This window comes from Natrix helvetica (assembly GCF_964273705.1).
Source record: "Natrix helvetica genome assembly, chromosome: 1".
NCBI lineage: Eukaryota > Metazoa > Chordata > Lepidosauria > Squamata > Natricidae > Natrix > Natrix helvetica.
In genome coordinates, this window is record NC_138548.1 from 269,495,086 (window position 1) to 269,520,640 (window position 25,555).

General features: G+C 40.5%; 1 protein-coding gene across 3 annotated transcripts in view; it reads right to left on the minus strand.

Annotated features, from left to right (window-relative positions):
• Positions 1 to 1,481: 1,481 nt before the first annotated feature.
• Positions 1,482 to 25,555, minus strand: part of ABLIM3 (actin binding LIM protein family member 3) — a 183,373-nt gene continuing 159,299 nt past the window's right edge. For 2 of the 3 annotated variants that reach the window (XM_081937104.1, XM_081937105.1), the window contains 7 exons: positions 20,890 to 21,024; positions 20,327 to 20,391; positions 19,615 to 19,762; positions 16,355 to 16,384; positions 15,126 to 15,184; positions 13,381 to 13,441; positions 12,182 to 12,318 (listed from right to left, as the gene is read on the minus strand). In XM_081937104.1, the coding sequence (XP_081793230.1) occupies positions 12,227 to 12,318; positions 13,381 to 13,441; positions 15,126 to 15,184; positions 16,355 to 16,384; positions 19,615 to 19,762; positions 20,327 to 20,391; positions 20,890 to 21,024 (590 nt within the window). In that variant the 3' untranslated portion in view covers positions 12,182 to 12,226. Of the gene's footprint in view, positions 2,938 to 4,410; positions 4,492 to 12,181; positions 12,319 to 13,380; positions 13,442 to 15,125; positions 15,185 to 16,354; positions 16,385 to 19,614; positions 19,763 to 20,326; positions 20,392 to 20,889; positions 21,025 to 25,555 lie in introns of those variants that run through there. The other variant, XM_081937106.1, reaches the window with a different exon arrangement.

Consider the following 25,555-nt stretch of genomic DNA (forward strand, 5'->3'; position numbering starts at 1 on the left):
CATAAATATTAAGTCAGGCGATGACTTCAGACTCTTTAATGGAAGCATTTATACTCCAATCTTGTTTTACCACAGTATGTCTGTCTTCTATGGAGCAGAAGATGTTTTACAGCAGCTTTGGCCCACCTGGAACTCAGCATATATTTTAGATCTTATACTTCTCAGAATTCTCTGACATCAATACAAATCAATAAAAATATGACCAGACAAATTTACTAATGCACTAAATGAAACTGAATTATTAACTCAATATTGTAAATATTATTTGATTGCATGAGGAAGTTAGGATCTGTGATTATTGGCCAGAAATTTCTTTTCGTTTTGTTGTTTGGCATCCCTAAGTCAATACTTTGACATAACCTTCATATTTCCAATTCTGAAATAAACTTCTTTGAGTGCACTTTAGCCACAGTATGTAAGAAGAGGGTTATACATTTGTATAGGAAGAACGTGAAAATTGCTGATATGCTTAGGGAATGATGAGGAGCTACAAGATTTTCTTAGCTAATATGAGTAATACAATATACAATTTCACTTGGTAAAAAGCAGCATTACTTTCTATATGTAATCTGCATTCTCTCAGCTAGAGTAAGTAGAATATAGAATTACCACACTCATTTGTTCCTGCGGAAAATGTGTGGTATTCTTATAGAGAGAGAAATGCATTTGCCCACTTGGTTGGAAATAATAGATTCAGCTTTGGAGCCAATTCATTCAAAGAGGAAGGAAACAATAGGAAAACAATACGAGACAACTCACAATTATTTTGTTCAAACAGTGTATTAGGTAAGAAATTTCTTTTTGTTTTAAGAAAGAACAAACATACAATCTCCCAAATCAAAACATTCCATGAACATTTCTTCATTTAGGAGTTGATCCTACTGATTTGACACGATATCAGAAATGTGGCTAGTGACCATGAAAGGCCAGACATACTGTATGCAATTAAATTAGTTAAATTAAAGATGAACAAGACATTAGAAGTGCCAAGGCTTTTCCAAACTCTTTTTTCCCCATAATTCAACAGTTTTTATACATGTTTGAAAGTTCAAAGTTTGATTCCTAATATGACTGCTGTTTTCAGAAAACATATATAAAACATATATAAAACTCACATAAAAGTTCAGATGTAATGCTTTGAACGTCACATCTGCCTGGGTAAAGCTTCGTTCTTTTTCTAACAGCCATAGCCAAAGTTTGTTTAAAAAACAACAGTGACAAGCTTCACATATCATGCTAAACCATAATATAGTTTATTGGATTTTAGCTTAATATATTATATGAATCAAGTCACTGTATCTTCTAAACTATGGTTAATAGCTTTCCACTATTATGATTTATTCAGCAAACCACTGATTAGGGTATAGAACTGTTTTGTTTGAGAATTGGACAATGGTGCCAGTTATTCTCTGTGACCCCCCCGCTTTTTTTAAAGTTTGATCTTGTAAGGTTAAGCTCTTTCATAGCAGTGTTTTTTTAAAAAATTGCTTAAAGTGACTAGCAATAGAAGAGGAAATTGAAATAATGGAAATGAAGATTATAATTGGGTGTATGTCACAGATTGTACCCCCAAACTAGTCTCTACAAGTGTCCATAGTTCAGTATGACTTCTGGAAGTTTTAGTCCAGCGTGGTTGAAGACCACTAGATTGGGGAAGGCTGTATATAGACCTGTGCAAATGTAAATGATATCCAAAATTGTGTTAAAGTACCTAAATATTTAGTTGAGAATATAATTATGTGTTCCAAGAAACCTAACTTCCTATTCCCTGAATGTATAAGTGTCTGCTGAACCAGAATGAATTTTAGTAAGTGTTTCAGTGCATTGCTTTCTACAGATCTCTGAAGATGTATGGAAGACAGCTGCATGTCACTGTAACTCAGAGAAAAAAGAAATTTTGCAAGCTAATATTTATGAACCATTTTAAAGATGGTTACTCTCAATAATATCTATATAAAGCCTCCATACATAGAGGTAATCAATCTGATTGCTGGATGCTGCAGGGAGAAATATAAAGCATATGGCTGCTCATCACCTTAAAGTGAATCTTTTTAATTTCCAAGAGTCATTTGGATGTCTGCTATAAGAAAAAAAAGAATGCTGACTGAATAGATTTTGGTTTTATTTGTATCCTTTTATATGAGCATGTTTAAATCTTGGTGCAAAATCACACACATATACATGTGTGTGTTGTGAGATCTTACACCAAGATTTAAACTGGTATAAAGGGACACGAATAAAACCAAAATCTATCCAGCAAACATTCTTTTATATGTATGTGTGTGTGTGTGTGTGTGTGTGTGTATAGCCTTGGAGATGATTAAGATAGTGAGGAAAATAATAGAAAAATGCAAAAGATATTTGTTGAGCTACTGTTAGAAACAAAAGGCAGGTTGAGATAAATCCTTGGCCTGATTGAGCAGCATATTCCAGTTATTCTGAAGCCATGGGGTGGGGGGAAGCGTATAAGGATGATTGGCTCTATCAAAACATGCCCCCAGTTCCATCATCCTATCTCTCTAGACTTGCTTTTAAGAGGCTCACAGGTGAGCTACGATAATGCCCAAGGTTCTCAACATTGATGTAAGAAAAAGAAACAGCTCAGTATAAAACAGGTTCCCACATCCTCCCCACACTTGAAAAGTTTCCCAAATAAGAGTTACTCTTTTTAAAAAAAAGAATAAAAGAAACAAAGAGCATAAAAATATCTGTGAGACTTCGGTTCACTCTACAGGCTTCCAAAGAGAACAGCCAGAGATTCTACTCTGTACTATACAGAGCTTCTATATAGAGATATTTATATAGTTTTTATATATACTGTTTTCAAAATAGCCGAGCCTGCTTCTTCAATTCATTTCTTTTCCACAAAGCCAGGCGATCAAATTCAGCAATAGTCATGCCAAACACCTGGTAAAATTCCTCTGGGGACAGATGGCGCTGGAAAGAGAACAGAGAGGTATGCTGTTATACAAGTATGGCTAATGTACAAGTGTGATGACAGGCACCTGATTTGAAATATATGTGTAAGCTGTGAGGCAACATTTAGTTTACACCACTGTATCTTCAGGCTCTACATTTGCACCCAGACATGACCCTTCTCTCATAGTAATCTGTTGGAGTTTGTAGCACAATTATTCACACAATCCATTTTGGTGATTTATTGAAAGGACTTTCATACCAGAGGTGGACCTTGATGAATTTGGAGATCTAAATATCTGAGTCACTCACCCCAGCCTCTCTTCCAGCCCATTCTCACCTACTTGTTCCAATTTCCCATGAAGATGTCTAGAGTGACAGACATGCAACCATACATTTGGTGTGCTCGCATGTGTTTCTCTTTATGTATTTTTGTTTTTCTCTACAAAATACTTCTAGACTCAAGGTATTGTATTGTCCTCTTCCTGTTATATTATTAACATTCCTGTAACGCCCAGGTTTGTGTGCTCACAACTTTGATATACAGGAATAGAATGGAGGAGGAACGGGTGATAAACAAGCCGAAGCTTCTAAGAGCAGAAACAGCCAAAAACATCCATATCTTTGATGATTTGTATTTCTGTTTTGGGTCTTTCTCTCCAAGTACTTCTTGCCATTTCTTTACTTAAAACAAAATTGACCAAAAGAAGACCAAATCTAAGCTGATTATTAAAGAAATATAAATTATATATTTTTTTCATCCACTGAGAAATTATCAGGATGGACCATAAAACTGTAGATCAAAAGTTCCGTCTAAAAACAACCTGAGTCTTAATTACTTACAGACAGGAAAAGTATGTTTCAAGGATAAATGATTCGCCTTAGGTTCCATAAATGAGGAAAGAAACTGATTTAGAAAGAACATTTTGTCAAGCAGCAGCTGTGAGAACAGTTTAAAGGCATGGAATCTTTTGGTTGTTAAGACTGGCATCTAACATGTAGGGGAAAGAAGAAAACTGTAGTGATTTTCCTTGCTTGTAGCGGGTTCAGTATTTTCCCCTTTCTTGATTAGTTCTGTCTGTCTGCCTATCTAATCCATCATCTTTTATCGCCTATCAATGAATGAATCGATCAGATTTATAAGTTGCCACAATCTCAATATTGTGGCAATACTTGCCCTGAAATACTGCACTCCTTAGTTACTTGTATAGTTAGGCTCAATATAGGTATGCATGTTAGGTATGTATATTAGTTTAAAAGTGTTTACGTTACCCTTCACTTAACTGAAATCTATCTACCAGTAATTCAATAGTCTGTCTGTAATATTACATAGTCACAGATATGAATTTGGTAGCATCTGTCTATACAGAATATCTTTCTGGTAGATCTTTTCTTGGATCTTGCTGACATACAAAATCCAAGGAATGGGAAGATTCAGTTTCAGAGGTTCCAGAAGTACTTGAAGGAGATTTCCAGATGCTGGATTTGACTTACCTCTAACCGAGTTCTGTCCACATCTTTGGGCAAGCGATTTTTTCCCCTAGTTGTCACCAAAAGCAACTCATAAGGATATATCTACAAAAGAAAAAATGTGATGCTGGATGAAATAATCAGAAAAACAAGAATCAGTTGAACATAGTTTTGGAAAAAATGTATATCATATGTTTGGGAGCTTCCATACCATCATTTTGCATCATTTTAGGATTTAGCCTTGGATCGATTGATCTCACAATATTTTCTATGTTGGGAAGTGAGTGTTTCAGTTTATTGGAAATCACAGCAATGCTGGTATTTCCTACCTGTTGAAGTGCAGCATCTCTATAAAACTCGTAAGGAGTCCATTTTCCCTTTGGGCAAAATGTTTGTCTAATATGGCTTTCTAGCACCTAGTCTTAAGTTCTGCTCATAGAGATTTAGCATCCTGTTTGGTACCGTGTTTCCCCGAAAATAAGACAGGGTCTTAATTTCTTTTAACCCCTGAAATAAGCACTTGACCTTATTTTTGGGGAGGTTTTATTATTTTTGAGGTGCAGGATGCGGCGAGCGTGGTCACCTCACGGCTGCTGTTGTGTTACAATATTTTCAGGGAGGTCTTATTTTGGGGGAGGGCTTATTTCAGCACATGCACTCAAAAGCCCAGTTGGGCTTATTATCCAGGGAGGTCTTATTTTCAGGGAAATAGGGTAGTATCATTTGACCCTCATCAGAGTGTTCTTTTGGAAAGGTTGCAAATTTGTCAGCATGCTTAACATTTTGTCTTTTCAAATTCCGAGGTTTTTTTTAAATTGCCACAGAGGAATAGTAGAAGACGGTTAGGAAGCCTTTACAGGGAACCAGCATTTTTCTTTACATTGTAAAGAAATGGTCTTCAGATAGTTTTCCATTATAATCTTTTGGGATTCTTTGTTTTGGAAACACTAAGCAATTTCACATACTTTTAAATATGAGTTGAGATGCTGCTAATTTGTTTCCTTTTCTGTGTGACATGGTGACGATGTGATTTTTTATTACACCACGACCCATGATAGCTCAGCAGTTGGGACATTGGTAGCATGTCTTATTTTTCCTCTCCTATTAATCAGCTATGAAGAGTGTGAGTACTGATTCCCTACATTTTTTCCTGTGATTTGCAATCAGTAGAAGTGAAGATAATCATTGCAGAGTTCCCAGACTGCTTTGTGAAGGAATCGGGGTAAAAATGCTGGTGGAGATGAAAAATTATTTATTTATTTACTAATTTAATTAGATTTAAGCACTTTCCAATTGTAATATGAATCTGGCAACTCACAATTTAACGCATGCCATAAGAGAAGTACAAGAATATTTTTGGAGAATTACAATACACTATTCAGTGTAACATTGATATTTACAGTTTCTGTTTGCTCAGGACAAATAATAATAACAACAACAACAACAACAGTGGAGACAGCAGCCTGACTGGGTTTACTCTGTCCAGTAACCAATTGGACTGTGTCTACACTTATGATGTCATTGGGCCCTTGTGGCTCCTCCCCAGTTCAGATGAAGGAAAACTGTAGACTCAAGTGAGAATTGTGAGCAAAAACGTACATGTGTCAAATCCATATCCTCTGTTTCTCTCTCTCTCTCCTCCGTACAAAAAAGTTCTGAATTCCATGACACACCCCAGGGTGGGGCTGGCTGCTGTCTCCACTTCAACAGAGAATGAGTGTATCAGGTAAGAACCAACGCCCATTCTCCTGTGATCGTGGAGACAGCAGCCAGACTGGGACATACCAAAGACTGGGCTGTCCACTAAGGTGGGGATACTAAAGAAAGTCCATTAAGGCACAAGCACTTGTTGCAGCACCCTGTGCCCAAAAGCTGCGTCAGCCGACGCATACTTGTCTAACTTGTAATGACGCATGAAGACCATGGGAGACACCCATTTGGCTGCCCGGCAGACTTCTTCTAATGTGGCTTGCGTGGACCAAGCAGCAGTTGTCACAGCACTATGTGTAGAATGAGCTGTAATGTTTAGAGGAGCCTGCAAGGACTGAAGTTCATAAGACAGTTTAATACAGGCTCTGATCCACCGCCCGAGACTTGACGACGAAGCCTTGTTATCCAAGGTGGCCCGGTGAAAGGATGCGAAGAGAGCTTTCGAGTGGTGGAATGAAGCGGTGTGGTCGATGTAGATCTTGAGGGCACATCGTATGTCAAGAGTGTGCCACTTACGCTTCCTCTCATGATGAGGAGATCAGAAATAAGGCAGGTTAACTCTTGACCTCTGTGGAAGCAGCTATTCACCTTCGGTATGAATGTTGGGTCCAGTCTTAAAAAACCCGGTCTGGATGGAACATGCATAAGTCATGCCTGACTAAAAAGGCAGCCAAATCAGAAATACATCTGGCAGATGTTATAGCCACCAAAAACAATGTCTTAAAGGACAACAATTTCAAAGAAGTCAATCTCATAGGTTCAAAGGGCGAGGAAGTCAGAGCCTCTAGGACACGAGGCAAGTCCCAAGTCGGATACCTATGGATGACAGGGGGACGCAGGTTGGATGCTCCACGGAGAAATGTCTGTATCAAGGGATGAGAAGGTAGATAGTTGGAGGCAAGACAGTCTAGGACAGAAGCCAAAGCAGCCACCTGTCAGCGTAACGTATTAGGGGTAAGATCCTGAGCAAGTCCCCTTTGTAAGAAGTCCAATATCTGTGGAATGGACGCTTTAGGTGGCTCAATAGTCTTGTTGGTACACCACAGTGCGAGTGCCCTCCAAGTGGCATTGTAAATGCGGTTAGTAGAGCTTCTGTGTGATGCCTGAATGGTAGCAGTGATGTTGAGGGAGATGCTATTGGCTGTTAAGACTTGCTGCTCAATCGCCATGCAGTTAATTGTAGCCACTCGGGGTCGGGATGACAAACTGAACCTTGGTGTAGAGACAGGAGAGACCATGGAATGTGCTATGGAGTGGAGATTGAGAGAGTCACTAGGTTGGCATACCAAGGCCAGCATGGCCAATTTGGCCCTAGCAGCAATAGTTCTGCCTCCTGCTCCAACATTTTCTGAATTACTCTCTGAATGAGGGGAAGAGGCAGAAATGCGTACAGGAGACCTTTGGGCCAATGGTACCTGAGGGCATCTACTCCTTCTGCCATGGAATCCATGAATCACGAGTAATACCTGGGTACCTGGTTGTTGTCTGCCATCGCAAACAGGTCTAGGACTGGGAGACCGAATCGTAGTGTCAGTCGATGGAAGTGGTTTAAATGGACGCTCCACTCCGCCTGATCTATCCTGGTCCAGCTCAGCCAGTCTGCCTGGATGTTGGAGCCCCTGAGATGTGCTCTGCCCTGAGAGATGACAGGTGAGATTCCGCCCACTGGCACAACAGGTTGGACTCCTGCATCAGAGGCCAGGAACTTGTTCCCCCCTGCCTGTTTATGTGTGCCTTGGTCGTGGTATTGTCTGTTAGGACTAATATGTGGTGGTCCTGAACCCTATGTTGGAATTGTTTGAGGGCGAAGAGAACTGCCCGTAACTCTAGCCAATTTATGCTGTTTTGGCTCTCTTCGAAGGACCACTGACTCTGAGCTACTAGGTCCTGCATGTGTGCCCCCCACCCCGTCAGACTTGCATCATCGTAAGTGTGAGACAGTCCGGATCCCTGAACAATATCCCTTGCAAAATTGCCGGTGATTGCCTCCATTTGAGGGACTGTAAGACCTGACTGGGAAGGGGGACCAGGAGAGGGGAGCAGCTCCTGTCGGCCTTTTGATGGGAAAGCATGAACCATTGAAGGGTCCTGCTGTGGAACCTGGCCCATGGGACAACCCCGAAGCAAGACACTATCTTGCCCAAGACTTGGGAGAGAAGAAGGGATGCCTTGCGTAGGTGCAGAACCTTCCTGACAATTTCCTTCAGACTGAGAATGTGGTCGTTGGACAGAAACACCCTCCCCACCATGGTGTCTTTCAAGACCCCGAGGTGAAGAATTGCGAGTGCCGGGAACGAGATGACTCTTCTTGAGATTCACCCCAAACCTGTGTGAATGGTGAGAGCATGATCCCTTTCTGCTTGAGTCGGAGACCTGGACAACAAGAGGATAGACAATATGGTGGTTCAATGATTTTAGATCCAAAATTGCTCTCCATCCCCCCCAAATACTTCAGTACCAGAAACAGGCGGGAATAAAAACCCTGCCCTTCCTGATGGGCAGGAACCGGTTGGATGGCCCAGATCTCCATCAGGTGCTGAATGGCCTGTTCCATCAGTGCCCTCTTGCGAGGACACCGAGAAACCAGGCATGGCACGAAGTGTTCCTGGGGGTTGGAGAGGAATTCCAGCATGAGGCCAAATTTAACAGTTTTGAGTACCCAATTGTCTGTTATGATCTCTTCTCAGTGGTGGGCAAAGAACGCCAGGTGGCCTCCGATCGGAAGAAAGTCCAGATAGTCATTTTTGTCATGAAAATTGGCGGTTGCTCCCTCCACGGTAATACTTCTTGGAGGGAAAACGCGGTGCGTTTCTGTTAGATCTGTCCTGGTGAAATATCTGTATGGGAGTGTAGGACTGACGTTGCAGGCAGGAGAATGACATTCCCCATCTGCTGGCCGAAAGGGCGACCTCCTGTAGTAAGGAGCGGGACGACTGTCCTGTTTTTTTATAGATGCATGAAAGGACCTTGCACTTCTCTTTAGATTCCGTGAGGTATGGATCCAAAGGGGTACCAAATAATTGGATGCCACTGAAGGGGGAGGCTGCCAGGTGCCACTTGGTACAGACATCCACCTGCCATGCCTTGAGCCAAAGCAGACGCCTGGTCATGACCGAAAAGTGTCTATGTCAGTAGGAGAAATGCACTCCTGAAGCTGTTCAATCCAGACTAGGGCCACTCTAGAGACAAAGGAAGTGGCAGTGGACGTACTAATGGCCCAGGCCCCTCCCTGATAGTTTTTGACTAAGGTTTGGTCTGACCTTTTCTCCTCAGGCTTGATGGCCTCTTCAGGGGCTCCAGAGACCACAATAGGGGATGAAAGTGCTGCAACCAGTGCATCCACTTGGGGAGACTCGAGGAATTTGGTGAGTTCCAGTGCAATGTTATAGAGATGTTTGCCGAGGTTGGTTGGCTGTGGACCCATGCCCGGGGACTCCCACTGCTTCTGGATCACATTCAGGAAGATCTTGGGAACAGGGATCACCTCTTTTTCCACCATGGGTTCGGTGAATGAGGTACTGGGACCCTCAGTTGTAGCCGGTTCTGTTGGTTTTTCCTGTGAAGTAGAAGCTGAAGCAGAAGATGGCAAGTTAGCAGCTTTAATGGCCTTAAGCAGTAGCGACTTAAAACGCTCAGTTTTAAATAATCCGGCAAAGACCGGGGCATCCAGGGTGACCACCTCATCGTCAAACAGATCTGAATCCCGCAGATTATCTAGTTCACCACCAACTGATGCCTGAGAAATAGAAGCAGAGGGATCAGGTTATGGAGCAGCTGCAGAAGATTTATGCTTGTGGCTATGTGATGGAGCAGGTTGGGGGCGCTGTTGTAGGCTAGCAGCCATGACCTGTTTGATGATTTCAGCAATGATGGTTGCCATATCTGCAGGAGAGGTGTACATGGCTTGGGGAATCCCTGAACCATGCGCCATAGGGAGGGAAGCCTGCTCAAAGGTGCATTCCCTATTGAGAGGGACATTAAAGAAATTGCCTCTGTTGTTCTATAGAAGAAGAGTACTCAGAAGAAGACAATTCCCCATCTGAATCTGCCAGTGAAGGGCAAGGGCCCATGGGAGGCAAGACAGGTGGATCTGGGAAGACAACTTGGAGACCCTTGGGAGGACGGGGGAGGGCTGGGCAGTTAGAACTTGTTGTTTTGGGGGCCTCTGAAATTCTTTCTCAAGAGCCTTCTGCCTTCGCTCTTCTGCCCTGGTAGTGGCTTTAGAGACCTTGGGATTTACCCCTGAGGAAGGAGCCTCTTTGGCTTGCCTCTTCCTACTGATCTTCGCCCCCAATGGCCCTGCCTCCTCTAATCCTCTATCTGCAGACACAGCTTGGTCAGCCATCTTCCCTGACATAAATCAAGCCACAATAAAGATAGGCAACGGTCTCACCTGTTTGATGGCCAGGCGCTCCTGATCCGGTCCACCTAGAATGATCCTGGGTCGCTGGGCACTTGTAACGGCTGCTGCAGAGTTCGTGCCTTTTTTAAAATGTCTAAAATGGCTGACTTTTTTTCTTCCAAGGCTTTTCTAAGCCTCAAAATGGCAGCCACTATCTTTGCGGGCTTTTCCAACCCGCAAAATGGCCACCGACACTCAAAGTGGCCGGGCGCTCCATAGAATGGCCACCCACTTCACTTGGAACCACTGCGTGTGAAAGGGCTGGTCGCGCGTCTCTTCAGGTGCCCAGTCCAGGAGCGCCTTGGAGAAACAGCTACGGAGCCATAGCTCGTGAGCTGGCCGATCTGACTGCAAGGCAGGCTTCCTGAGTGAACTCGTGGCCGCAGGGAGTCAGAATGGCTAAAGAGAGGCAGCCAGAAAGCCTTTTTGAATTTCCCTCCAATTTGGTCAGAAGAAAAAAAATGATTTAAAAAGTCAATTTAAAGGGGGAAAAAATTGTACAAAATCGCCAATTAATGTTATAAAGCTAAAATTTGGAGGAGAGATCAATTCTCACTGCTAGTCCTGGTTGGACTGAGTCTGAACTGGACAGGAGCCACAAGGGCCCGATGACATCATAAGTGTAGACTCAGTCCAATTGGTTAGTGGATGGAATAAACCCAGTCTGGCTGCTGTCTCCACGATCACAGGAGAATTATGAAATTACAACCCAGATGGGATATAATTGTAATATCTAAGGGAAATGATTTATTTTCATTTGTTTAATAGCAATTGAACGGCAGTCAGTGTTCTTGGCACATTGAAAAGAAGGTTCCATCAAGTGTTAAAAATAAAAGTAGAAGCAATGTAGAGCAACATTTTCATTTTCACCCTTTCTTGACTTCTAATATCCTTTACTTAATTCCTCAAATACCCTTTTTCTTTACTTCATTTATATTTTACCATCCCTTAGCATTCTTAAGGCTTTCCATAGCTACAGTATATCTGTTCTTTAAAAGCACATATTTTCACAAAATACATTCATTCATTCATACAATTATTATTTTTTCAAACAATTCTTTTTTTATATGTCTCAAATATAAGGAGTACAAGGATTTCTTTCTAAATCATCAAACTCAGGTCAGCATCATCCACATATATACTAGTTTCATAACCCAAAGTCAGAATCCTCCAAGGCCTGTTAGTTTATGATCATGGGAATTCAGTACATCTGAAGTTCACCATTGAGGACTGGGTTCTCCAAACTCTGAGCTGTACCTTTTTGGGAGAGGTACAGACAGAGAACAAGGGAATGTGAAGGATGTATTTCAATTACTTTATTACAATAAACCCACCATCCAAACAGCAAAATGAACACAATGAATACAATACAATGAAACTTGCAATGCTTTCATTGTTAATTTGTACATTTTGGTATTTAGATTTTTAGGGGAGGTGTACATTAAGACTTCACTAAAGGGAAGTGTGGTGGCAAAAGGTTTAGATCAGTGTTTCTCAAACTTGGCGACTTTAAGTCCTGCTGGCTGGGGGATTCTGGGAGTTGAAGTCCACAGGACTTAAAGTCGCCAAGTTTGAGAAACACTGGTTTAGATGCTCCTGACTTAGAAATAGGCATTGATGATGCCTTTATTCAAATAGATGTTACTCAAGGCACCAAAAGAAGCAAAAGAGAACAAGATCAGATTCGATTTTAACTTGGTTATTAATGCAGCTTTTCCTGGTTGCTATTTAGTATAGTGACAGCTTCCTGCTTTCCAAAGAAAGAGCATCCATGATTCTAGAAATCTCATAAGGTTCTTGAGAGCATGTTACCTTGTATTCTGAAAAAAAATAAGACAGAGAGGGTGGGAGACAAAAAAAAGATAAGTCAGTGTCCAGTTCCTTTTGTTCAACAATGGCATCTTTGGCATTTGTAAACCCTCTTGTTGTTACTTAAAAATTAAAACAAAATACCCTCCCCCATTGATACTGTGGTATTTGCAAAATTAGGCATTATTTGGGCCCGCTTGACCATAATAGGTAGCACTATAGACTACCTTTAAAACAACATAAAAGAAATTCATTGTAAAGCTAAATTTGAGGATGGGACACTCTAGTCATGTGGTATAGATTTGTTTAGTTCAGTGTTTTCTAAATTTATTTGGCCATGGACCATTTGGGGGATTTGAATATACTGATAGAACACAAGTGTTTTCCAAAAACAGAAGACTTTTATTCTGATACATTTGATTAAAAGGTTATATTTAAAGAATGAACAATTCAATATTTGAAACAGCAGAAGCTAATAACGATAGACTTCAGTGTTGCAAATGCTTTCTCTTGCAACTGCCACTATGTGCCAACTACAACTGTGTTTACTATCCACAAAAGATTAATAGGATGAATGTTTTTGCTTCTGCTAATCACAATTTTCCTTAACATTAAATCTTAAAACTTTATATCAGAAGCCAACAACATGTGGGCTTCATATGTCATTTGAATCTAATCAGTGTCATATTTCCCACCATTAATTGTTGAGCAGACTCTGAACTGAAGATTGATTTCACCAGGCACCACAATTTAACTTGTTATAACCACAGCCAAATCTGTTGCTCTTTTGTAAAAATTTGTAGTTTTTCAGAAATATTTTCCTAATATATTAACAGCACTATCTCAGGCCAGTATAAATTCTGATAGGAGAAAATCTGGGAACACGCAAATTAAGATTCTGGTATAGGCCCCAAGAACACAGTATCAATTTAGCACATGGATGTGCCACCCAATCTTAGCCTGCCTAAAAGCAGTCATCATTATAATACATTGATAAAATCTAACCTATCAGTCAACAAGTCTATGAATCATACCACACACCCCAAAATTCTGTCTAAGGTCATTCCACTCACCTCGCATCCCCCAGTTGACGGCATTTGTGCTGTCATAGTGGAAGAGTTCAGCGCTGGGAGGCTGCATAGAAAATTATAGTATGGAAGAAGAAATGGTCAGTAAACGGAACAGGAAAAGAATCCAGTTAAAAATTCTTCTATTATTTTATAGTTGCTTCCAGCAAGAACTACAGTATATGAAAATGCTTGGTTCAATAAAGATGTTAATCAATTTTTCCTGCCATTTGTTTGTACTGGCAATGAGAGTGAAGGGTAAGGGAGATTAATCAGAGAAATAATGTAGGATGAGGAGGAGCTAAGAGGAAAAAATAAACATGTCTGTGGAGATTCTCAGTCATCTGGGCCATAGTTGTGCCAAGATACTTTTTCAAAAGGAGATAAGGAAGGAAGGAAGGAAGGAAGGAAGGAAGGAAGGAAGGAAGGAAGGAAGGAAGGAAGGAGGAGAAATAATTTTGTTTCTCATCCAAGAAGCTTTATCGGTTCTGGCCAGAACCGATGAAGCTTTGTGGTTTAGAAGTGAAATGTCTTCTTCTTTCTCTAAACAGTCCAGATGCCTTTTGAAACAAAGAAAAAAAAGTCTTCTCCAAAATCAGTGTTTTCTAGAGGAAAATATGCTAGAAGGGTAACAGCACATTAATCTTAGAAATGAAAATTGACTTAAAGCTTCAATTTGGAATATTTTGCCTTTATATGAATATTCTCCCCAGGAACCAATAACATTTTTGCTTGTTTATATTTAGTTTTGTATGCCAGTCTGGTTCAAGACAATGCCCTCAATAACAATGTTTAATGTTATTCACATAATAATCCTTTGAGGAGGTTTATCTAAGTGTCATCTTATTGATTGCCCAAAATCAGATATATTAGCATTACAATAATTCTCAAGCCTTAATGAGATTGTTTGGTTCTGAAATAGGTTACATATTAGCTAAAAATTGTAATAGTTTTGAAGTTATAAGATTAGTTCATATGTTCATGAATAGTATTATCCCAATACATTGTATCCTTTGTGGAACCTTTTAAAAAAAAATTCCATTAACATGAAGAGGCTAGATTTGTGAAGATCCTAATTTCAACAATACTAATGGGATAGTGTCCCACCACCATTTCTGTGCAGCAGGTCAAGTTAAGGGATGCTGGGCACAATATAAATCTTTCCTTATCCCTTCCATCTCCCAGCTGTGTCAGAGAGCTTCCTCATTCTGACAAGAGAGAGGGAATATGATCCAGGATTTATTCCAATGATGTAAACTTTCCTCTCATTTAGCAATGGATTGTGCTACAAAGCAACAAGCAGGCTCTATGGAATATAGTACATAGGCCTGAGCTTAGATCATGAAACTGCTTCTCCAGCAGAAACTTTATACACTGGACAAATGCTTTCCACTCTAGTTAAAGAAGCCGTTCGGAGGCACCAGCTATTCTTATATATTCAGGAGTGGCTGTGGTTTTCTAATCCCAAACTCCCACGCGTAATCTAATATGTTTGTATCTTCACCAGGAGTCTCCCTAACTGTTTCTTAGCAACTGCCCAATACTCTCTCTCAGCATAATGCTTGTGGAAGGACATCAGTCCCATTTCTGACACCGACATGACTCTCAACGATAGCTTAGAGAACTCCTGACTCTTACAATGAGAAATTATCATGATGGGGAGGGCAATGTTAATTTTATTAAAATGGCAGTTTTCAGACATATAATTGGAAATACTTTCACTTGGGGTGGAAATCTATGGCCACTCTTACCCTATGCAGCCCATTCCTTCTGTAAGCAGGAAGAGAAGCTGATTTTGAAATGAGGGGATCTGAGGGGAAAAAAGAGAATGGGCAAGTCAGAATTAATATCTCCAGTGAAGAAAAAGTATCCTCTTGTGGTTAGCTACAGAAGAGTACTAGTAATTATCAGAAGAAACAGAAAGAATGTCCACTCATAGCATAAATATTGCTATTATAATTAGTCCTTGCTTAACAAATGTTAAATTACTTAGTGACTGTTCAAAGTTACAACAGAGCACCCAAAGGCCACTTATGACCCTGTTCAATAGCTGGACATACTCCTGCAGTCACGTGACTGCATTTTGGGCACTTGGCAACCAGCTCACTTTTATGGTCGGTGGCAGTGTTCTGCTCTCACATGATTGAAATTTACAAACTTTTTTTGCTGGTTTCCGGTCTTTTCAGCCACTTTCCAGGAAAAATAAAAACAAACATGCAGAAGAATACATAGATTCACTTAACAATCACAGCATTTGCATAAAGACAGCTACAAAAAAGTCCAAAAAACGTGCTTGTTCATCTGAGTATCTGGATTTATGACAGAAATTTCGGACTCTGTTAGTGTTGTAAGTCAAGGACTATATCTGTATTGATTTTTTTTTTTAAATCTTGCCTTTCTTCAAATAAGTGTGCCATAGACTATGTGATTCTTTACCAATTTCTTCATCATCAGCTGGTATGACTGCTAAAAGATGACTAGTCCAAGGTTGCCTATTCAGAGCAAGGATCTGATTTCTGTTCTTTCTTATGCCTGACTAACTCCTTATTTATTTCACCACATTTTCTCTGAAAGAACCACACTCCCCAGAATAGCAGAATTTAACTGAAGGCATGATAGGCAAAGTTATTCAGAACATACAAACCCATTCCTATTAGTTCTAACCATACGTTAATGAAGTAAATCACAGATAATTAATCCCATGAGAACTGCCTCCCAAAATGGGTTACCTCAGGTTTATCTCAACCTGAGAATAGTAGCTTATTTCACTCTGTTTAATAAATAGTAGGGTTGCCATTTCAGCTTTACTCCTGAACATTATGGATGCCATATGTGAAGCCATATAACAGTCCATAAATATCACCACCTAATTGTGGGTAAAGACTCCCATAACTCATCAAGTCCATTCAAAACCCATTAGAGAGGTAAAATGGATTGAAGAACACAAAGCAAAAGAGGCAGGAAGTCAAGAAACACATACCACTGTCTGCCAGGTAGTGTGACCGGGGTGCTATAAAAGAAGACAAACCAAGATATCAGGTGCATTGTTGGCATTTACCCCCCCTAAGAGCATTAAACTAGCTACACTCCTGCAAAAAAACTGTCTTAGGTGATGACACCACTATGAGAATAATGTCATGATACTGTCCAAGCGGTAGGTGGTACTGGATCTCCTTATATCTGGGTAGAGTTGGGAGTTTCCTGTTAACTTCTTATTTTGTTTCAGAATGATAATAATATTCTTATCCTGATATATAAGCAACAGTGAACACAAAATAAATAATAATGACTTTAGAGAACTCTGGATGATTATACGTTGCCAGCAGATTCTCTGACTCCCACGTCACAAAAGCCATAACACACATGGATACCCACACCCCTTCCTTCCCTCCAAAATGTTCCTGCCTGCAAACTAGTTGGTGGAAAAGAATGCTGGGGGAGGTGAGAGAGAGAGGAAGAAAGATTTAGTATGGAAGCATTTGCTGGTGCAATCTAATATTCTTCACAGGTTTCTGGGTCTATAAATCTATGTATCTATATCTATATTTATATCTGTGTGTGTGTGTTGCATTTGTGCTGATAAATAAATAAAAAGGGAGACTATTTATTTATTAGCACAAATGTAACAAAGGCAACATTTAAAAAAATGGCTTTCTGCCTGGATGGCTCCTAGGGTGAGCCGAAAGACAGAAAAAGGGAAGCAGTATGGTTCCTCCCATATTTGGGCATACCAGGGGTTGTGACACAATACATACACACACACACACACACACACACACACATATATGTACACACACACATACAAATACATACAGAGTATTGGCCAGAGGGGCCACCAAATGGGCCTAGAGGTTCATGGAGGAATTATTTGCAGGAGTTTCAAATCTCTCAGAAAACACAGCCCTGATGAACCATGAGAAGCAGTTATGTGTAAATGCATGCATGTACATGTATATGACTCTACCCATGACTATGATTGCATATACAGACACTGGACCCCATGTTTTATATACTGCCATGTTTCAGCACAATTGTAATATATTGTATGTATGTCTTAAATTGTTGCTTTTATATAACATTTTCTACTCAAAACCTTCCCCAGACTTTGTGTTATGTGCTCCAGGTTCCTATCTCATTTATCTACTCAGTCCAATAGCCCTTCAGACTACTTTGCATTTATTTTTTAAGGATTGCAAAAAGGGGAACCCATATGCCAGGTCTAGTTTGACTTTAACAATAATTTTAAAATTGAACAACTGCTCAGCTAACAATAGTCCCATCTGGTGGTCAGTTGATGCTATTGTTGGTGCACATCTGCAATTCTTCAACTTTCATTCATTCTCTACCTGCCCATCAAAATAATGTAAGTGAGAAAAAATAGTTCATCTAATAAAAATATCTTTTGATTCCAGCTGTAGTAAGGACATTCAGGTGTTCTACGGTGTGAAAGTTGACTGTTGCAACAAAGTGCATGCAGTAAATCCACATTGCCTCATTGAAACACAGAGATACATACAAAGCAGTGGTGAGTTGCTTCCGGTTTTACTACTGGTTCACAACCCATGTACACCAGACATGTGTTGCATGCGTGTTGTTCAATATAAATTGTTCTTTGCACATGCACAGAACAATTTACAGTAAAATGCACACACAGTGTCACTGGCAGCGGCAAGGGAACTGGTTCAGGGATGTGGCAGGCCTGGGTCACTGCTGGTTCTGTGACCCAGACCTGAATTCCACAACCGGTTCAGTCGAACTGGGCTGATCCAGGAGCAACCCACCTCTGATACAAAGTGATTCATATCATCAAATAAATTCAAGTGTCTTGGAATATCTGGCTTTGCTGAGTATGTTTTTATTGTTAGATGCTTAGTCTTGTTCACAAACACTAGACAACAGCCTCTTGAATTTTATTTTAGCATCCTGAAATATAAATACACATACGTATACATCACCTAGCCTGGTACAGTATGTGTGCACACAACCAATAGGGAAACAACTAGGAATCTCTTCAGACATCTAGCTCATCTCAGCAGTGGAATGGATGTATTTAAAGACTACTTCTTGATGTTCCTTAGCATTAGTAGGGCAACATATTGGATCTGCAGGAATTACTATGAGGGCAGACCTCCCTAATCAGAACAGGGGCAAAAATGCTTGAGAGTCAAGAGGCAATTATAGAGAAAATAGAGATGGAGTAGAGACAGTGGTCCTGAGTTGGGCATATGCATGTGGGAAAGGACAAGCTCAAAGTTACATTTAAATTATTACCAGGTAAAGGTTTTAAGAGCTTATTCTATGGCTTTATTTTTAGCATGGCAAAAAAATCAGATGGTTTGACCAGACAGAAAAATGCAGTACAAGAGCCAGAAACAGAATTAAGCAAATGGATTGATTGTGTTTGATCACTCTGAACATACAAAGTTCCTCTTCTGTGACTGCTGTTATTTTCTTTGTTTTCAGAGCTCTTCTACCTCTAAGGCAGTGGTAGGTTCCGGATCCCGTTGCAACCGGTATGGTGCAATGGGGCCCAGAGTCTCCCACATGCACGCATGTGTCCTACCATTTGTGACGCCTCAGCGAGCCTCCGCGACACTCCAGCTGCTCGGCAGAGCATTGCGCAGGCACCGTATGCGCTAAGAGCTCCAATACAGGTAAGAAGGACAAGTGGGCAGGTGGGCCCTCCAGAGCACTGTACTGGAATGGTACCCGGTGCTCCCTGCAGGCACTGGTACACCCTTACTGGGGCGTACTGCCTGCAACACACCACTGCTCTAAGGCCATTTTCCACTAGTAATTTTTAGTGTGGTCCAACAATTTTGAGTTGATATAAAACTTGTTTTCATTCCTATTACATCACTAGAAATTATGTTGATTGGCTAATGGGCATTTAGCCCCAGTTCCATCCCCCTTTTATTATGTTTTTTGTACTGAGCAAGTAAAATCTAGCTGGAATGATCATATCCATAGTTTTGTTCAATTGTACAAATTTCTTCAAGTCTATTCTTGTTTGTCATTGAGCTGCTATCATTGGAGCTTTCCAGTGCTAGCAGGTTGAATATCTGATTTCAACTGATCTCAACACTCTGGTGGGAGATCGATACTCTGGGGTCCTCACATACAATTAGGGTTCCTAGAGAACATCAACTGCTGACTATTCAATCTTTCACTGTTGAGGGTTCCCCAAAACAGCCCTCTGCTGGCAGGCAGAGTGGTTGTGATGTGCCTGCTGTTGCTTACAGCCATTTAAGGAGCCCTCGTAGCCTGCTGTATGAAGAGCTTCTCTGCTGCTTGCTGAACTGCGGGGAGGTGTCCAAGGGTCCATGTATGAATTAGCACGGGCCTTCATTTCTTCCTTCAGTATCAATCGGCCAATTCCTGTCTGGAGCTACATATTTTAAAAAGTAAAGGTAAAAAAAGAGTAAGAGTCATAGAGGCAAACTTTTTCTTTCAGCTTTGGTGTGGAATTTTAGGCACACCAAATTTTATATACATATGCATTTAATAGGGAGCATCTTGTTTTTACAGAAAGGTCTGCTTAAGACTAATATTTGGTTATTATCAATACAATGACCTAAAGCAGACACACACACAATACAATATAATAATGTGCAAAAACAATATCTTGTATGAGATAGGCTGGGTGAGGTCACTGTTTTTAGCAACTATCAATGTTAGATGAGGTGGAGTTCAACTTCCATATTTTCCAACCAACCATATGAATTTTGTAAGACCAGCATATCTGATAGCCATCAGGCGGGTCTACCTCATCACAGAGGAAGGTGGCTTTATCTGAGACTATACAGAAAATAACCGAGGTCCTCCTTTCCGACGCACTAGAGGTCCGCATAGAAAAAACACAGAGGTTTCACTACCACAAGAGGAAAAAAAAAAGTATTGTCTACACCAGCATGACAGCAGGGGCAAAAGTTAATCAGAGCTGAACACTCACTCTGTGCATCCCTCGATCAAAGCTATCTTCTTCTCCTCCTGATGAGAATCTTCGAACTCGGGGAGCTATAAGGAAATATAGTCAAAGCATTCAGTTTGGAGTTTGCCCAATGTCAGAGTAAGGCAACCAATTATTGGGGATGGGTTTAAGACTTATTTCTGTTGCCCTGTGTGATCTATTCTTTTTAGCAGGGCCATCAAAATCTGATGTGCAGGGGAGTGAGAGTGGGAGGTCAGGGTGCTGTTAGAATTGAAAGTAGGTGGGTCCATAATAAAATATAAATTTTGTGTAACATTATTTATGTTCATATTTCAAGAAATTGAACATGTACTGTCCAATCATACATGCAATAATTTCCTTCTTATATCATATTTCAACTTGATAATTAACTTGGACATCTTCGGGACTGCATCCAAGGCTTTCAGAGAACCAGGGTTATCTGTCATAGAATGCACCTTGTCCTCTTTTGGAGATCTCAGATATAATCTCCCCCCAATAAATCCTTGACATATGGGGTATAGTTGGAATATAAAGATTTTAGTGTCCTGAATGGAGAATGTTACCTTTAGGTGAACCTTGAAAAGTCCAATACTCTGTTTCTGAGTGATAATATGGATCTGGAGAATAAGCTGGACTATATTTGGAGGTTTGGGTGATGTCTTCACTAGTTTTGCTTTTTGTAGCTGCAGAGTGGGAATCTGAAAAAGCAACCAGGGAAAGAATCAGCAGAAGTGGAAACCAAACCCATTAGATGCTCTGGCTCTAATAATATAAGACAGCAGACCAGCCCTATTTACATTCATCCTGGATGTCCCAATATATAAACTGGAGGATCAAATGGACAACTTTTTATGCAAAAGCCAAACCCACTTCCTAGCCATTGTTATGTCACCAAAAGTGTTCTGTGGTGTTGGAGGTGAGATATGGGAATATTGTCTGGGAGGTGTATGAGCTGGATTCAGATTTGGCATCTCCTTCCTGTCCAAACCCTTATAATTAAACATGGATCCTGTTCTTTATGTGTAATTACAATAGATCCAATTCCTGTCCGGACTTCCTAAAGTAATAGAGAACAGTTCTGTATTGTAATGTAAGATGCTCGTCTCCCACGTTGTTTCTGGCTGCTTCCAAAGTCAACTTCAGAAATTCCAGTCTAGATTGCAGCTGGTGTTTAGTCTGTGCTATGGCCACGGTAAGCCCTGACTGGTCATGTCCTTCCCAAATCATGCAGGAAAGGCATGTGCCCACCTTTTCATTTAGAGATTATTCCTTCATGTTTTTCCTTCCAGAAAACTTCTTAGCAAGGAAGAATTGAAAATTTAGCTTAATAACAAAGTTGCAATATTCCTGTGTTGCAATTTAAACACATTTTTAAAAGGAAAAACAAAACATTGCAGTCCTATAGGCAGGACTGGGGAAGCAGGAGAACCATGCTTCATCCAGTTGGACAGAAAAAGGCTGCCTACTGGTAGATGTTCGAATGGGGCATTAACCTCCAAGATTGAAGGAACTTGAGTGAGTTAATGGGCTATCATTAACTCACTCAAACAAGACATTTTAAAAAAAACTGCAAACAGCAATTGTAGATCAGTAGAGAACATAATTGCCTGTTATGTTTGTCAGCTGAGTGACCAGCTAGAGGAGGGGAGGGAGGATAACAGACATTGCAGCCAATCAGAATTGGAGCTTCTGATAAACTGGAACAAAGCTCTGAGAACAGCTGTTTTGAATGGAAGCTGGAACATTCCAGGCAAGGGTGCATTTGGGAAGGGTTGGGAGTGGGGAAAGGATGATGTCATCTGTTGCTACAGTCTGAAAGCAGTCAGTGGCCCATTTTCTGCACCATGCAGAAAATGTGGCTATGCCCATAGAAAAATGAAATTACTCGGTTTGCCATTTGCCAGTAAAACTTGCTCAGCCAAATCTACATCTGCCAAACTGTAGTTGTAGCCAGGGAATGGCTCCAGTTCTGGAATTGCACATGATTTAAAAATAGAACAGGCTACACTCCATGTCAGCTGCTGCCATTTTTAATTCTCTGCACTCTGGAGAGTTATAGTTTATTTCTTATAGAGAATTCAATCTCAGTTATCAACAGAGAAGACCAGGAAAGACTCCTGGTTGAAACTTTGGAGCCCAGCTGCCAGGTTTTCCTTGTAGAATCCCTTCATTAGGTGGACAAATAGATTGACTTGGTATGGGGCATTATGTCAGGTTTCCATGCTTTAATGTACTGAAAAAGTTGGGTTTAGATTCAGTAGGTAGCAGAAAGGGAGGAAGAGTTGGGGGTGGGGGGTGGGGGTGGAGGAGGAGGAGGAGGGAGAGGAGGAAGAGGAAAGCGACAAAGGGACACTCTTAACTGCTAGCAGAACTCTGGTAGCAATAAGCATTATCTGTTAGAGCTAGTATGCTGTTTATCAATCTATATTCCACGCCAGGATTTATAGAGTAGAATCCCACTTGAGCATTTACAATCCAAAGCACACAGCCTAGGTGGGCTTTTACCTCCTTGCTGGTATCATTGAAGTAATGTCAGCTATTGCAGAAATTTTTGCATTCGGTGCAAATGTCGGAAGCAGGAAAAGTATATTGGTTCATGTGAAAGCGTATGTATGTATGTATGTATGTATGTATGTATGTATGTATGTATGTAGAGATAGAGAAAATCATACCATGAAGGTATTTTTTCATGTATGGCACATGTTAACCAGGGATCACCAAAGCAGCTGGCTGCCTCTGTGAAAGGATTTTTTCGGGTGGTGTTATCTCACCCGCAGGATGCCTGAATACCATTAGGCAATTGGCAGAGGCTCCGTTTCTGTCCCTATGTGGTTTATTCGCTCACGGAAATCAAGCCGCCAAGCTGCCAGCCTCAGCAGAGCGCAGGCTCAGCATCTTACCACCTGAACCACCGTGGCCCCCACCCATGAAGATATGTGGAGCCACACATTCAGTGCTCACTGCCTACAGCAACATCCCATGTCTTTGAAGCCACATTGATTGGGAACTAGTTGAGGAAGGAGGGAGGAAATGTTAATCTTACAGTCAAAGTGATCAGATACTACTTAAATAAATATCAGTTGTGTTGTTTTTGAAAACTAAACAACAAAAACTAAGAATTATCTATATTGGAATTCAGATGGCGGCTTGACACTTGGTTCCTTAGATTTGCAATTTTCACAGGGAGAAAGTTTGCAGTGGAGCAAAAAGGAAACCTGTCTAGGAAGTATGGTTGGATAAATTATTAAAGCCTCCTACTCTTAACTAGGATCCTAATCCTAATTTATCACTCCTGAAAACTAATTATTTTAAAAATTTCTGATTGCTTGAATAATATCTAGTCCAGGGTTATCAAACTTGTGGCCTGCAGGGCGGATGTGTTAAGCGCTGGCCACACCCACACCCAGTTAGTGAAGGGGGGATAAAATCCCGATATGTCACATGACGCCACTATGATGACACAAGTTTGACACCCCTGATCTAGTCCAAGATGACCCTACAGAATAAGGGTAGAAAAAAAGATGTTGGTTGCTACTCAACATGGGATGAAAGCATCCATTCCAAGTTTCTATCTCAAAGATCAACAGCAAGTAAGAAAAACTGAATGAAGATTTTCTCCCCCTTCCCACCTCTTTGTCTTCATATGCATCCACAAACACACCCACCCACTCACAATTAAAAACAGTTACCCATTTATGCCTTATCTGGGCTGTATGATTGGAAGGGGTACTAATAATTTGAGAGACATGATTGGGGTAATTAGGGGAAAGCTAGACACGATTTGGGGGCCATGCTATGCATTATGAGGAACATGCATCAGCCTTCTAAACTGGATTCTTTTGTATAAGCAGCTGCAAGTCTCTAATCTCCCAATCTAGATGTAGCTATGGCTATAGACTTCATGTGCATGTACAAAATTCTATTCTTTTTTTAATGTTTTAATTAATCCATGTTGTTTTCATTTCAGATCAATGCAATTTGTTCCGACTGTGATGCTCTAAAATGAATATGTTAATTGAATTAATAGATAACCAACTATAATGGCTTTGTCTTAAATATATGCCTCCTAGCATGTATTGTGGGCAAAACTCAAGATTGCATACATGTAATTTACAAAGCAAGTCATCTTCATTGTGTGATTTTGGGTAAAAAAAAATCTGCATCCAAAAAGGAAAAAAAAAGAAGCAGCTCTATCTGTAAACTGCCAAGACTTCATTTAATGAACAACTAAGAGATGTGAAGTACACAAACTCCAAGTCTTGCTGCAGGAAGTCAGAAGGTTCTCAGAAACTTGCTGCTTCAAAGGATAGAGCCAAAGGTAGCTACTTACAATGCAGTGGGGTGCAGTCAGCCAGCAGGCAGGGAGTTATGAAGATAGCACATTAGGAAAGGGGGAAAGAAAGAGAGGAGGAGATACCTGGTTACCACATTAAAGGAAATGTCACAAGTCTTCTAAAACAAAAGCAGACTGTTGAGAAGCTCAGAGGAACAGTTTTTCCTCTTCAGAGCTCCACCTTCCGTAACCTCAGAGCTCTGTCTCCAAAGGTGACAAAGAGAATTGGTTCCTGTAGCTTTTCCTGCCATATAACAAGAGTATGGGATAACCGGCTTTGAAGCAAATCCAGCCTTGCTCCTTTTTGCAAGATCTGTGCCTGCATCCTAACTTGAAGTCAAACTATGTTTCTGACCTGTTTTACAAATAGTAAAAGACGGAGAATTGGATTATATACTCTGGTGGTGCTCACTGGTCTTCAACAGCAGCCAAGTAATCATGATCCATGCAATTCTTTATATCTTTTGCTAAACATTTTGGTTAAGCTTTACTCTTCAAACGTATTATACAGCCTTCTAAAATTAATGATTCTTAGAATTATGCTGCATTTTTCTAAGCACTTGTAAACAGACATGCATTTTGTACTTAGTTGGAGGGTAGGTAGATGCAAATCAGAGAAAAATGAGTGGAGGCCGCTATGAAAGTTCTGGGCCTATTCTCAACTGCTCCAGCAGCTGAGTTTTATAGGATTAGGATACTTTTCCACATATCTATCTGATGATGTTGTAGCAATTTTTAAAGATCTGTGATAGAGTCATATGGCTTATAGTTTTAAACAAATTAATACCTTAAGATAATGCCACAGAAAAGTACAGTGAGGTCCATTTATTCATTGGACATTTTTGCTTCAATATATTTCTCAAGTACAAATTTGGACTTACCGTTCCTTCTCTCAT